Here is a 14,134-nt window from a genome sequence, read left to right as displayed (position 1 = left end):
TAAAAAACCATAGGGAATCACTTAAATACATCCTGCCTGCACACCTTCCTTTTAAAACCACTGTATCATCAATGCTCCTGCATGTTTTTTCTGTTTGAGCTACCTTGTAGTACAACCCCATACGTGATCTGTTGATCTTCACCAGCATCTTAGAATGGAAATAGAAATCAGCTGATTTAAAGAAAGTCCTTGGTGTTTGTTAGCATTGACACTAGGAAACAGAAGTCTTGCTCTTAATGTGAAATATTTTGACAACCGCTATCCTGGTTATTTCTTCTGCGTAGTCTATATAGGTTAATTAGTGTAGTCTATATAGGTTAATTAGTAGGGCTGTCCAGCTACATGGCAAAGACTGCATTGGCTCTACAGCTGTTGCCCAGTTCCCTAATTACATTGCAGATTTGTGGCTTTAGGATGGGGAATGAACTGTGACATGTTTGTGCCCAACGCTGGAGCATCTGAAGCATCTCTGGAGCGTACAGATTTGCTTGAGTAACTGCTAAGACCTTAAGTGTACCTGTTCCATTGGAAACAAATGGAGTTGTACCATTCTGTGTGTTAGAAGAATAAGTGAGAGCACAAGCTATTATTATTCCAAAGCAGCATTAAGTCTGTTCCGTCTGCTGTGATAACCTGCCCTTCCAATGAAATTTGTACAGTCCGTGCAGTTACTTTACCACCTGTGGAGTAAGGTAGCTGCTGCTCCACAATAGTTGCTGCTCCCCATTTTTATACAAGCCTTACCTCTACTTGGCAGCGCAGAAAATCAACCTGGTCTGGTGGAAGGTGTCTCTGCCCATGGCAGGAGGTTGGAATTAGAGGAACTTCAAGGTCCCTTCCAACCCAAACCATTCTATGATTCTGTGATTCTACTTAGGATAGCACAGTTTTTTTAAGTCCAGCTTTTATTCCTACTGGAAGACGATTTTTACATCAGTAGGATCCAGAGCTTAGCTTGGCTAACAGCCCATAGCAGGCTGAGCTCTGCCAGGGGAAGATGAACATGCTAAGAATCCGAGCCAAATGATTATCCAGGCTTAGAACAGAGCATATAAATTCAGCTAATTGTTTAATGACTTGGGCATTCACATTGTGTACTTTGCCACAAAACTAGGGGGGAAAGGGTCAGGCTGTTTCACAGCATACCCGCTACGCTCAGGAATACTGTGCCATGGCAAGGCAGCATTCTCTTCAGTGCTTCCAAGAGCCCCTCTTTTTGAGCACAGCATCATATCTGTATCAGCCTACAAGAGGTTAAAGCGGTATTCCCAAGCCTGCTTTAAGCCATTCCAGGGAAGTCTGGTTTGAAAGCAGCTAGAGCTCTGTGTACCTGTTTGGCCCAAACTTCACCTAGGGTAGCATTTACAGCTAACAAACTGGGTAAAGTGCACGCTACCAAGGAGCTGTGAAGCTAAAGGAATAGTAGTAGGAATGGGTCCAATCAGGATGTTGATGGGATGATATGCTTCCCTCCCACACCTCTTACTCATGTGAGGATAACCGTATAAATAATTGCACAATAAACAATGGCAAATGACAGACAGCTCTTACAGCAGGCTCCCTGTGCTCCTCTGTAGCACTCCTCCACATCACAAACTGGCTTAACAGATCCTAGCAGCAGGAAGCAACATCAACTACTTTTGTAAAAGTTTAAGTTTTTATCTCCAAAAACAAACACAAGCTGTAAAAAGACCGAGAGCAAAACACACAGCTAGATTCAGTTCGCTATGTCCACCTGCACATTAGTCTAGCAACTGAAGTCACACATGGCATTTCCTGTTGCTGGAATCTGGGCATGACTAAAAACAAACTTTATAAGAAGAAAGCTGTCACTATCATTATGGAGTTCAGCATGCAGGTGAAGCTCAATAAAAGTATGTCAACACTGAAGGTTTCTAACCTGCTTGCTTCCCTGCCCATCCCCATTCTTGTTATTTTTTTTGTTTGTTTAAATACAGTAAGCTGCTCTCAATTAAGAGTATTTCTTTTCTCATAAACATACCTCTGACAAAATGGTTATTTTGACCACATCTTTCAGGGGCTAGAACAACAAAATCTTAGAAAAACACAACAGTTCCCCCAGGACTTTGATGTCTGTACTGCTGTCTTCTGATTCTCCCTCTTGTTCCTGGTTTTCCCTTTCAGGGCATAGTTCTCTATCACGGCCCAAGTCTCTGCTGGTGTCCTCTCCTTCCTCAAAGCTGCTCACACTGGAGGAGGCACAGGCACGGACACAAGCCCAGATCAACTCTCCCATCGTGGCAGGCAGCAGATACATTGAAGTGGGAGAAGGCCCTGCAGCTCTACGGGGGAAATTCCACACGGTCATAGACTTTCCATCTGAAAGGTAGAGAGGAGTTTCCTTTCCAGCATGTGTCATGACTGGTTTATTTTGATTACATCAAAAACTTGTTGAAACTGACTTACAGTAATCATGCATAAAGTATTGTAGCTAATTTTCCACCCGCTTTGGACTTCCTGAGGATTCAACTAACATACAATTGTCTGATGGGTTTAGGTTAGCCCTGCAACTTCTGTGCCATTTCTTCCTTTTCAACAGGGCTACCACTAAATGTACAGAGCCGTGTTGATGCATATCCATGCCCGTACCAGCCACACGCACAGAAATGTGAACAGGGTGAACACCTGGAAACACTGGGGTTTTCCAGATTTCAGGACTACATGCCAGAAACAAACTTTGGTTGTCCTCAAAGTGAAGCTGTTGGACAGACTTGATGGCACTAGAAATTAAACATGGCAGTGGGAGCAGGCAAGCATGATTGTACAGCATTAAAGAAGCTCTTTAATACCTTTTGTGACTATACAGTTCCTCAGAGAACAGTTATACCAGGCAGCTAAATAAAAAACATTCCTTAGATGCCATGTTGTACAAGTATGGAGCCTTTGCTCACCTGCATTGTATCTGCTTTGCGTAGTTTGGTGCAATTTACCCAGCAAAACTTTAGGGCTGAGCTATAAGAATGAAAACATCCTCAACTATTTAAAAGAGACTGTGTTTCTAAGCTTTCTTTCAGCAGAAACAAGGTATTGTTAACGAACAACTGTTAGCAAGAACTAAATGCAGTTCCCCATCACCCCGACATACATGATTTGCTCCATTTTCTCACTTCAGAAAAAGACCCAATAAGATGAAGAAATCGCCAGTTGGCAGTTGGCGTTCCTTCTTCAACTTGGGAAAATCGTCCTCTGTGTCCAAACGCAAACTACAGCGCAATCCCAGTGAGCCCTCAGAAATGAAAGCCATAGCCCTGGCAGGTAAGGGTGTAAATCCATTTTCAAAAAACAAGGTTTTTCAGCAACACAGAATTCATGTTTACAGTGTGCTTTTATCTCCTTCTAGTGTTCAAGCCATGCATAACATCTTGAGTTAACTGCTGTCTTTCCTAAAGGGATCTCGCATTAGCTCATGAATTTGACATGCTAGAGCACACCCCTTAACTGTGTTTCTCAGAGTAGCTTTTGAAGGACATTATATGGGCACCACTATAAAAAGTCTCAGAATATTTCCTTCTGATCCTCTTGTCATGAAATAAGAATACATCTCTGGCTCCATTTGCTGTTCTCGGATGATACATTTAAACTAGGCTTAAAGGCACTATTCCACAAACATATTCTCCCAGAAAGTGAAAGAAGGCATCCAACAACTTTTTGTAGCCTCCTCTATGTAGTCTCTGACTTCTCAACCCTTATATATGTAATTTTCTGTTTCTTTAAAAATAGCAACTATACATTTTTGCAGTGAAACATACCACAAATTCCTAAATATGGGCCAGTGAGGACTTTTGTCCCATCTTTTCCCTGGTGCCATTTTCAAATTATAACCTTTAGTCTTCAGGATAATAAACACATTATATGACTGTCTTCCTGGAGCATTTTAGTTGTACTTGTTTAGTGCTTGTAAAACCAGCTGTGTAAATGTTACTTTCCTCCCCATTCTAAGGGATTTGCTGTCAGGAATCAACCAATTATCACAGGTCCATACAAACAGAGTCTGTAGTGGCATGATAGGCGTGGGAGGGAGCCGTTTCCCAACCTGTCACCTGCTGTAGGTTATATCCATAGGTTACTTTCACCAGTCTGTAAAATGAGTGTCAAAAATCGACCCAGTCTTTGTAATCACTTCTGGCCCAGTAGTATGCAACCATTGGCTGAAAGGGACCTCTGTAGGTCATCCAGGCCAACCTCCCACACAAAACAGGACTGCTTCTATCTTAGACAGTAAAACGTGTTAACACTCAACCAGGGTAAAGGTTTTCTTTAAGGACTTTGGAATAAAAAGAAAATAGAAAAGAAATAAAAGCACAAGCGTTACTCTCAGGACAGTGGTACTGATGCTAGCAGCCCATTCAGCTTCTTCCTGCCACCACCATGTAACCACATGTAAGCCACTTTGGTAATTCAACTTTTCCCTGTCTCGGTTGCGTTTCCCTAGGTGGGCGAGGAGACAGCGGGACTCTTCGCTCAGCTAAAAGCGAAGAATCGCTTACCTCTCTGCATGCTATTGATGGTAAGACAAAACTGTACCTTCACTTTCAATGTGTGTGGATTAAAAGAAGGCAATATGATATTACTGACTGTGGATATTCAACAGGGCAGATCCTCTTCCTTCCCTCCCCTTCCCCCTCCCCCAGCAAAAGCTGGACTTACTAATTAATGGAGCAGCTTATCGTTCTGTGTTGGGCAGTGGTATCACCTGAGAAATGCTCTTCACATCTTTGTTTTCTTTCTAAGGTAAAAAAGCAAAGCTCTTGCTTTTGTATAGCTGGCATCACTTACCTTTCATTCCTTGCCATCTCTCTATTCTAAGGCGGAAAAGAAACCATCAGAAAGGAAAGTGCTTTCTGAGGGAGACTTAGGCCTACAGTTAACCTAGTTTTGCTTTAGCAAACAGCTTAGTTTCAGACCAAATCGGACCTGATAACTGCTTTAAAAGAGTTTGAGCACATTTAATTAACAATTACCACTAACTACATTATTTTTCTGTTCAGAGTTTGCCACGTGAGCATCTTGCACATTGCTTTAAAACAACTGTAAAAACAACACCAAGCCATTGCCTCCTGGACAGTAATTTTTTTTTTTTTTTACACTAACTCCTGTGTATCTGCTCATTCCTAGGTGAATCTAAACTGTTTCGACCCAGAAGGCCTAGATCCAGTAGTGATGCATTGTCTGCTTCCTTCAATGGAGAGCTCTTAGGAAGCATGAATCGCTGCAATTCTTATGACAACCTGCCCCATCACAACAGTGATGGGGATGAGAGGCTCATCCATGTTCCTGCCCTTATTTCTCCTCGCTCTTCTGAAGACGTTGACCTGAGCCCACCAGATATTGGAGTTGCCAGCCTGGATTTTGACCCGATGTCTTTTCAGTGCAGCCCACCCCACACAGAGTCTGAGTGCCTGGAGGGCAGTACCTCCCCGATGGAGTCAGTTGGCATAAATATGGAGAAGCCAAGCCTATTTAAGAAGGATGTAGAATCAGGCAGCCAGTCCCAGACACCGGGCAGCGCCACAAGCTCTGAGCCAGTCTCCCCTTTCCAAGAGAAGATGAGTCCTTTCTTTACTGTGGACCTGAGCCCAACTGAAGAGAAGGCCTGCAAACCCCATGCCTTCTCACCCAAGGTGGGGGAAAAGCCCATCAAATCTCCACCACTGACTACAGCAGAACCTGTCTCCTTCGCACTGCCCTGCCTCATGTCAGAACCAACTGGAGGAGTGCCCATCATGACCAGAAGCTCCTCTGCTTCCAACTGGAGCAAAGGGATTGGCCTCACTGAAACCACAACCAGGTCCCCAACCGAGATGTCCTTGCCCCTGAAAAACACTGAAACAGGAACAGGGGAAGGAGCCCACCAAGAGCTTCAGCATGCCCAGCTAGTGGCTGGCAAACCAGAGTTGCCAGAAGAAGGGGAGAGACCAATGTCAAGCAGTCAGAATAAGACTGTACCCACTGGACACACACAGCCAGGTACAGTGTATTTTCCTCCATTCTTTCTTTAAGTTCCAAAGGGGACCGGCTCTCAAAAAAGTCCTTCTCTGCGTGCCTTTTAGGAGAGGGGATTGCCCATCAGTTCTGATCACAAGTGTTCTTGCAGGGCTGTGCAGATCAGTAAGGTCTTAACCTCTGTCTTCTCCCTACATCACACAAATCTCGGATATTTTTTTCATAATACTTTGTATACCACTTTTTTTTTCCCATCATGCCATACATGAAAATCTGTAGCATGTACTTCTAAATCATTTCAGCCGATAGACCATCTAAGACTTTTCTTTTTTAAATTAAAAATTTGCCAACACTTGAAGAAGGGACCTTCTTGCCCAAAACCTTATGATCAAAATTGTGTAAGGGTGTCTCGTTCTCTGCTACCTACTTCCTACCTCTCTAGAAATGCAAGAGGAGCCTTTAGACAATCTCTTGTGTTTTTTCCTTTTTGTGATGAACTGCTGTGCTATTGAGCAGCGTTTGCATGTAAGACTGAAGATACAGTATTTCGCACCAGAAGGAATTGGCACTGTGAAAGTGTGGAAAGCATCTATTTTTTTTGTAGTAGTCATTAAGGTTAGGTCACTCTCCTTATTGGGTAACATAAAATCACTCTCTCTCTCAATTTTCCCCCCATTAGGAGCAGTTGCCCTCGACTCCCCCCAGGATCCTGTTCCAGTCAGTTCTGTGTCTCTTATCCCTCCTCCTCCTCCGAAAAATGCAGCGCGCATGCTAGCCCTAGCGTTAGCTGAGTCCGCACAGCAAGCATCTGCTCAGTCTCAGAAAAGGCCAGGAGATACTCATTCTGAAAGCACAAATTATGGAGAGACCGAAGCTGGTACAGCTCTAGAAAAGCTCCATATCTCTGCTGGTGCTCCAGACAAGCTCCACCTGTATACCAGTCTGCCTGAGAACCGACTTCACTTCCAGCCTGACGCACCAGTAGAGCAGGATTTTCAAGGTAGCAGCACAGCCGGGGAGCAGAACCACCCGTCAGGTACACCTGGAACCCGGGACCCCCCGCCTGCCCTCAGTGGCATGCCTGGGGACATGCCTGCTAGCAGAGATGCAGAGCAAGAGCAGTCCAGCTTCCATCCTGGTAAATCGGGGGACAAAGATCACTTCCCATCCCACACTGGGGACTGGGAGCCCCCCACACCTGACCTGCCAGTAGATAAGCCCCAACTCCGTGCATGCATGTCCGGGGACAAGCACCTCGCTCCCGCCTGCACTGCCGATGACAAACTTCCGATTCCTCCTGTTGTAGCAGCCGGGGAGAAAAGCACCCTGGCTTCAGTGCCGTATCTAACAACCATCCAGACAACAGCAACTGAGCCTAGCCACGGGCCAGCAGGCCAACACGCCGCTGGCCCAGCCACAACTCAAGCAGACAGCATTGCTACAGCGGCGCAGCGCACACTCGCAGCCAGCCAGCCCGCTCTGCCGCAGAGGCAAGATCACCAGTCGGCAATGGGACAAGTGCCTGCGGCCTCTGCAAAAGCAGCCAGTGGTTCCAACCAGGTACGTGCCCGTATCTGCAAGCGCCGTGTGTGTGCAGCTGCTCTGTGGTTGGAGGGGACTGAGCTCAGAGTTGCTCCCAAGCTGAGTGGCAAGAGGCAGGGGGTTCCTCACAGGTTACTTACTGGGAATTGAATGTGTACGACAGGCACAGCCTTTACAGGAATGCAGCACAACATTTCTTAAGTGAACACAAGGGAACATACCAGTATATCTACTCTCATAAGTTTTAAGGAAAAAGAGTATTTGTTGGGGTGACTGAGCCAGGGAGTGGTGGTTCAGAAGTGCTCAGAAGCAAGTAACTGACAATGTCCTCTTCTGACAGCCTTTAATAAAGCAGGTCAGATTCCTGGTGAGGTGGTTAGACGTGGAAGTGTGCATTCAGAAATCCAAATTATCTGCTGCCCATGAAACATGCACACCTGTAGCCTGCTAGCTGTCTTAGCCACTGTAATATGGAAGGGGTTTCAGCTGTGTTACACTACTTGAGCTGCTAAGTCCTACACACAGGTGTATTTCCATTAACACAAGGACATTTACAAGCAGACCACCTAACAAAAAGGCTTTGGCCACTGTATAAAGGCTATAAAGTAGAGACAGCTCCTTCCTCCCTCTTCAGCAGTTTGACAACTTGCAATATGCCTCACTTAGAGGCTCCTCAGCTGCCATCCCCCAGAGGCAGCATGCTGCCCTTGCTGTGAAAGGGAACATACACATCTTTTCCTTTGACAGTGAGCAGTGCTGGCTCTCCACAGCAAACGAAAGTCAGGCACAAAATAACTGACACTGAACGAATCCATACAAGCATCTGTGATAGCGAAACTACAAAATGGGGGAAGGATGCTTGCCTCTAACTTCTACTGGTCTCTTCCTTATAGGTTTGGGGTGCAACTGCACCAGAAAAGCCACCTGAGCCTGCTCCGGTTTTTGCCTCAGAAAGCAATTCTACGACACGCTGCTTGTCTTCTGTGCCCACGGGCCACCAGAGCCATTTGGAAAAGCCTCGGGAGAGTACGAGGGCTCCTCCGCTGCACCTGCGTTCCGAGTCTGTTCCTACTCACTCCTCCTACAGCTTTACACCCCCTGTTCCCCCTGTGAGAACACTGGAGAGCAAAATTGCTGCTGCCATGCACTCAAATAACACGGATGCTATCAACAACTCCAACTATCACGCCTTCCTGGCTTCCTCCATGCTGGCCTCCTCTGTGGAGGAAGCCCTGCTGCCGCCGCCACCACCTCCACCCCCCAAGCATGCTTCTCTGCAGTCCATCTATGTGCCGCATCCCAAGCCGGAGAGCATCCCAGAGCCCTCTGGGCCAGACAACTACCTGCACCACAAGCCGACCTCCACCCACACGTACAGACCTGAGAGCGTTCCGCCTCACGTCTCCTACCACAACAAACCTGACCAGCACCAAGCCTATCCTCCTCGCTCTGAGACACCCACTTCTGCAGGAACTCGCTACAACACCTACACAAACCAAGGAAAAAGCACCTCAGCTGTCCACTCCAAACCTCGCAGCCGGATGGAGTTTGTGTCCTCTGTGAGCCCAACGGGCCTGCGTAACACCAGCTACGCTGAGGACGCCCCACCCTACCCCACCATCCGAAGGGTTCAGTCGCTGCACGTCCCCACCCCGGCTGCCTCTGCTATCCGCTCCGTTCCCATTTCACGAACTGAGGTGCCTCCAGACGACGAGCCCGTGTACTGCCCACGGCCCCTCTACCAGTACAAGCCATATCAGCCCCACTCCGACTACCACGTAACTCAGCTGCAGCCTTACTTTGAGAACGGGCGAGTCCATTACCGGTACAGCCCTTATTCCAGCTCTTCTGGATCCTCTTATTACACCGCTGCTGACGGGAGCTTCTACGACCTGGACCCCTACAGCACCATGCGGGCCAAGCCCTTTCGCCCCCTGCCCAGCCAAGACTTTGCCTCCTACGCCTCCCGACTGCAAAGCAAAGGCCTGTACCGCTACCCTGACTTGTCTGCCTACCCGCGGGGCGGCCTCATCAGCCACCTGGCTGGCAAAGAGCACAGCTTTATCAGCAGAGACGTGCCTCCTGCCCCAGACATCAAGCACATGTACATGTCGTGGGACCTCGAGGACATGGAGAAGTACCGCATGCAGTCAATTCGCCGGGAGAGCCGCACTCGGCAAAAAGTGAAAGGGCCGGTGATGTCCCAGTATGACAACGTGGCCCCGCTGCTGCAGGACGAGCTGGGAGGACTGGATGTCATTCACCTGCGCAGCAAATCCGATCCTGGGAAAACTGGGCTCCTCACGGTGGCAGAAGGGAAGGAGGAGAGGTACCCAGCCAAAGCAGCTACGCCTGAGGGGGATGAACGCTACTACATGCAGCACCCTGAGCCAGAGCTGGACAGAGCCCACTACCACGGGGCCTACGGGAACGGCCCGTTGGAGAAGCCGTCCCTGCCCCAAAAGCAGAGCAGCATCCGGAGCAGGAAGCTGCACGAGCCTGGCAGCAGCACAAACGAACACAGGACGCACTTGCAGCAGGAGGCAAGCCATAAGCAGCCTTCTGAATCCAAAAACGGGCCCCCTTATCCTGACTACAGGCCTAAAGGCGGCCCAGAGCCCTCGGAGCCCGTCGGTTACCAGCACTCGGGCGGGAAGTACATCCTGGTGAACCAGGATACCCTGAGACTGAACCACAAGGAAGTGAAGTTAGCGGAGGACAGGCTAGATTTGGAAAGGTCTCGAGCCAGATCGACCACGTCCATGGAGAAACACTCCAGAGACACCTATAAGGAAGAGGAGCACGCGGCCTCACCCATGGCACCGCCGCCCAAGCCTGAACGGAGCCACAGCCTCAGGATGCAGCACCCCGAATCCATGGAGATGGACTCTGCCGTCCTCTACCCGTACCAAACCCTCGGGAAACGCCAAAGCACTATGACTGTGGTGTCCCAGTACGATAATTTGGAGGATTACCATACCATGCCTCAGCACCAAAGAGGGAGCTATGTTGGAGGAGGGGGGTTCGTGCCCCCCACTTTTACCCACATGCACAGTAGGACTTACGCCACAGCTCTTGGCCAGGGGGCCTTCCTCCCAGCGGAGCTGTGTTTGCAGAGGCCCGAAACAGAGGTCCACGTTGAGTGAGCTGGTGTGGGGGGAAGGAGGGATAGAGTATAAGCAGCCGCTGCTGGACAGTGGACTGTTTTATTTTTTCAGTGATGGATAAAAAAAAAAAAAAAAAAGAAAATCCCACCCCAATGAGCAAAGCAAACCCCCTACAGCCCCCCCCCCCCCTCCTCCCCCAGCTCACCATCCACACCACTCACTCTTTTTATGTAGTAGAGATATAGCTTTTTCATGTAGTTTAAGATAAGTAGAATGGTAAGGCAGGCTGTTGGCGCCCAGATGTTGCCAGAGAGGACAGGCAGAGCTGAAAGAGATGCTGCTGGGGGCAGGGGGAAGGAAAAAGAAGTTTTCTCCTTCCCTGGATTTGATGTTGGCAGTTACCACCACTTCCTCACCATGCCTCCGTAGTCCTGTGCATGATGGACTGTGCATGCTGCTGTTTTTGTGAGCCCCGTGTGTCGCCCTTCCCACTGTTAGCTTCCAAAAAACGGTCTCCGTGACACGCCTCGGAGGAGCCACTGTTCTACCCCTGCTGAGGTTATGCAGCACGAGGGGGTCGGGGGAGGCTTCTGAAGTATTCGCTTCTTGATAAACGCCAAGCTCCTGCCTCTCCCTTGAAAATTAGTGCTTAGGCATAGTGGATCTTCACTGCTTCAACTGCTTGGAAGTGGGTGGAAGCCTGTTTTGACTTCACCCTGTGGAAGAGGCTCTGAAGCAAGTTGATGATACAGCACACTTCTTAAATTGCTTGCTTCACAAGTTGCTTCTGGCTACAAGAAGTCAAATTAAAGTTTCTCTAGTGTAAGCGGAGGCCCGCTATAGAAGCCAAGCAGGGCACAGGCCTACATTTCTCATAGCAAAAAGAAAAAACAATACAAAAAAAAAAAGAAAAACAACAAAAAAAAAACACATGCACACACATTTGGGAGCAGCACACCCGTTTCATGCCAATTCCTCCTATACTGCTAGGCTACCTGCAGTCCAGATGATTTAATACCACGTTGAGGCTGGCCAGTCAGCATCCTCTCGTTACAAAAATAATAATAATAATAATAATTTAGAAAAATAAGGCGTAATAATAAAACCACTTCTAGTAGCGTTATGTCCAGTTTGTAAATGGGAGCACAAGTTTCTAGCTGGGAATGATTGTGTAAGTGCTGAGTTACTTGCACGCCCAGCTATTTGTCCAGGGCCAGACCCTGCAGCTGGTAGCTCAGGGAGTGTTCCTAGTGACCATAAGCTGAAGGCCCTGCAGGACATAGCTTTCTGTAACCTTTCAGTTCTGTGTTGGTAAGGGAATCCCTGTGAAGTCGTGGCACACGCAGAGTAGTTGTGTGCTGTCTGTGTGCTGTGAAATAGTTTTGCCTCCCGTATTGCAAGCGTAGAGCACACCACTATTCAGTTAGCAGTAGGGACAGAAGGCCAGTGCACTCTGCAATACACTAATAACATTGCCCTAGGTATTTAAAAGCTTGCTGTACTGTGAAAGAAGCCAGGCACCCACTGGTGTGCAGCCTCCTAGACCTCCCAGGCCTAACTACAACCCCACCTTACAAAGCACATCCATTTCATGTTAGGCACGAAATACTTGAGGTTTAGGACTTAACTTTTTAAATGCTCACTGAGAAATACCAAGGCCATTCCTGTTCCACGTGGTTGAAGAACTTCTCTACCCATTTCAAATCTCTGATGTTTTATTAAAAATCTGGAGGTCCTGCAGTTAGCACACAGCTGTGAAAATTAAAGGGAACTTTTGTTAGATTTGTAAGATGGTTGGTTGTGTTTTGTTTTTTTTCTTGAACAAAAGTTTCATGGCTATTTTGGGGTTTTTAAATCTTAAAGAAAAATGTTCTTCTAGTAGCTAACCAGTCTTAAGCTGTTTGCTTCTTTTACTCTTGTAGCCTTGTCTAGGGTTTCAGTAACAGTACCTTATGGTCCTATTTTATTGTGCAATGTTGTTGTTTTAAGCGTTTTGTTTAGAAGAGTTGTTACATGTTACAGAAACAAATCTGGCAGTCAGAAAAAAAGACAAAAAACGCACTGTGATTCAGGTTACCGTAACCTCCTCGTGAGTAATTACCAGGTAGAGGGGTTTGATTCGTAGTGGGGGGGGGGTGCTTTTTGTAATGTTTTCTTTTATGGGAAAAAAAAAAAAGATGCACAGAAAGGGGCCCTTAGGTGAGCCAAGCTGTGGGCCATCCTGCTCCAGTGCTAGCTCCCCGGCAGAGGCTGACCCATCCCACTTCCTCGCCACGAGCGAGCCAAGGGAGGCCAGGTTTAGGTGCGTACAGCAAGGTGCGTACTTTGCCAGGACTGGTACCAGTCCTGAACACCCCCCCCCCCCCCCCCAGCTGCCAGGTACCTGCCGAGGTCTCCAGTTGTTGAAGCAGGGACAACGTGTTTGGTTCAGGCTATTTGGGATTCAGGTAACGAGAGCTGTAGGTCAGACCTCTCTCTCCATGAAAGCCTTAACTCCCCGCTCCTGCTCCCCCGCAACTCTCCTAACCTCCGTTTTGGCCTTACGTTAATCAGGACTATCCTTCTGCTAGCAGGGGGCTGAACGCAGCCCCCACTATTGTAAATGCCTCTCTGGATGTTCCTGCTCAAAGCCACCATCTCCCTTTAGATACCAAGTGCCATCCCTGGCCACTTTCTGCTCCCCAGAATCCTGCCCAAGCCTGGGCTCTTCCACACACAGCATCGGGCGAAGTGCCGGGTGCTGAGCACCCTCTCGCCCCATGGGAACAAAAGCTTTCAGCGCCTTGCAGAAAGAGCTGGAGGTACACATCTGTACTCCTAGAGGGGTGCTCCAGACAGCCTTCCCTCAAGAGCAAAAAGCATTTTAAAAAGGCACACAGCAGAAAACGTAACCCAGCGTCCTCCCCACCCTGTGCACAGCCACAGCGCTGCGTATTTCCAGGGCTGCAAGCTCTCAGAGAACCCAGGCTAACCTCTCTATGCCAGTATTAGGCCGCAGGTTCAGGCAAGGTTCAGATACCAGCTTTTCCCAGCCAGTCCTACAGATGAGCACCTTTCTTTTGGTGCCACCACCGACCACAGCTCAAACATCTGCAGTGGTGCAGCAGTCAGCCCGCGTCCACCCCACACGAAGCCATATAGTGAACTATGCAGTTCTGCTCTTGCACTGTGCTTAATTTGATGGTCCTTAGAAGGCGTTTTTCCATCCTCATTAATTGATTGATGATAAGTCAGAACATCAGCGCAAGGAGGGGAGGTTACACCAGATGCCTAAATCAGGTGGGTGGTCTGGAGGTAAGTTGGTAGCTCAGTTCTTAGCAGAGAAAGGGGAGAGAGCAAGGGGATGGCAAGGCAAATAAATAATACTAATTGCGAGGCCAGTTCTGCTGAGATTAATTTATTGCCTAGCCTTATCTCCTGCAAGATGACAAGCAGCTATGCTTTTAAATAATTCCCTTACACTTGCCCCAAGCTAGCTACATCTTAACTTGCCACTTCCTGAGTTTTCAGCTGAGTTGCTT

The 14,134-nt window shown here is 48.0% G+C and overlaps 1 protein-coding gene and 1 long non-coding RNA gene across 9 annotated transcripts in view; one reads left to right on the top strand and one right to left on the bottom strand.

Annotated features, from left to right (window-relative positions):
* The window catches only part of ARHGAP32 (Rho GTPase activating protein 32), a 255,589-nt gene extending 243,902 nt beyond the window's left edge, over positions 1-11,687 (top strand). For all 8 annotated transcript variants that reach the window (XM_035346342.1, XM_035346340.1, XM_035346343.1 and 5 more), the window contains 6 exons: positions 2,146-2,347; positions 3,134-3,276; positions 4,454-4,528; positions 5,137-5,988; positions 6,644-7,524; positions 8,400-11,687. In XM_035346342.1, the coding sequence (XP_035202233.1) occupies positions 2,146-2,347; positions 3,134-3,276; positions 4,454-4,528; positions 5,137-5,988; positions 6,644-7,524; positions 8,400-10,652 (4,406 nt within the window). In that variant the 3' untranslated portion in view covers positions 10,653-11,687. The remainder of the gene's footprint in view (positions 1-2,145; positions 2,348-3,133; positions 3,277-4,453; positions 4,529-5,136; positions 5,989-6,643; positions 7,525-8,399) is intronic.
* The window catches only part of LOC118178104, a 46,589-nt gene that overhangs the window by 6,257 nt on the left and 26,198 nt on the right, over positions 1-14,134 (bottom strand). The gene's annotated exons all lie outside the window — the stretch shown is intronic.

Source organism: Oxyura jamaicensis, chromosome 24 (genome assembly GCF_011077185.1).
Source record: "Oxyura jamaicensis isolate SHBP4307 breed ruddy duck chromosome 24, BPBGC_Ojam_1.0, whole genome shotgun sequence".
Classification (NCBI taxonomy): Eukaryota; Metazoa; Chordata; class Aves; order Anseriformes; family Anatidae; genus Oxyura; species Oxyura jamaicensis.
Note: the sequence above shows the minus strand (reverse complement) of the source record. Positions and strands in the feature narration are given on the sequence as shown.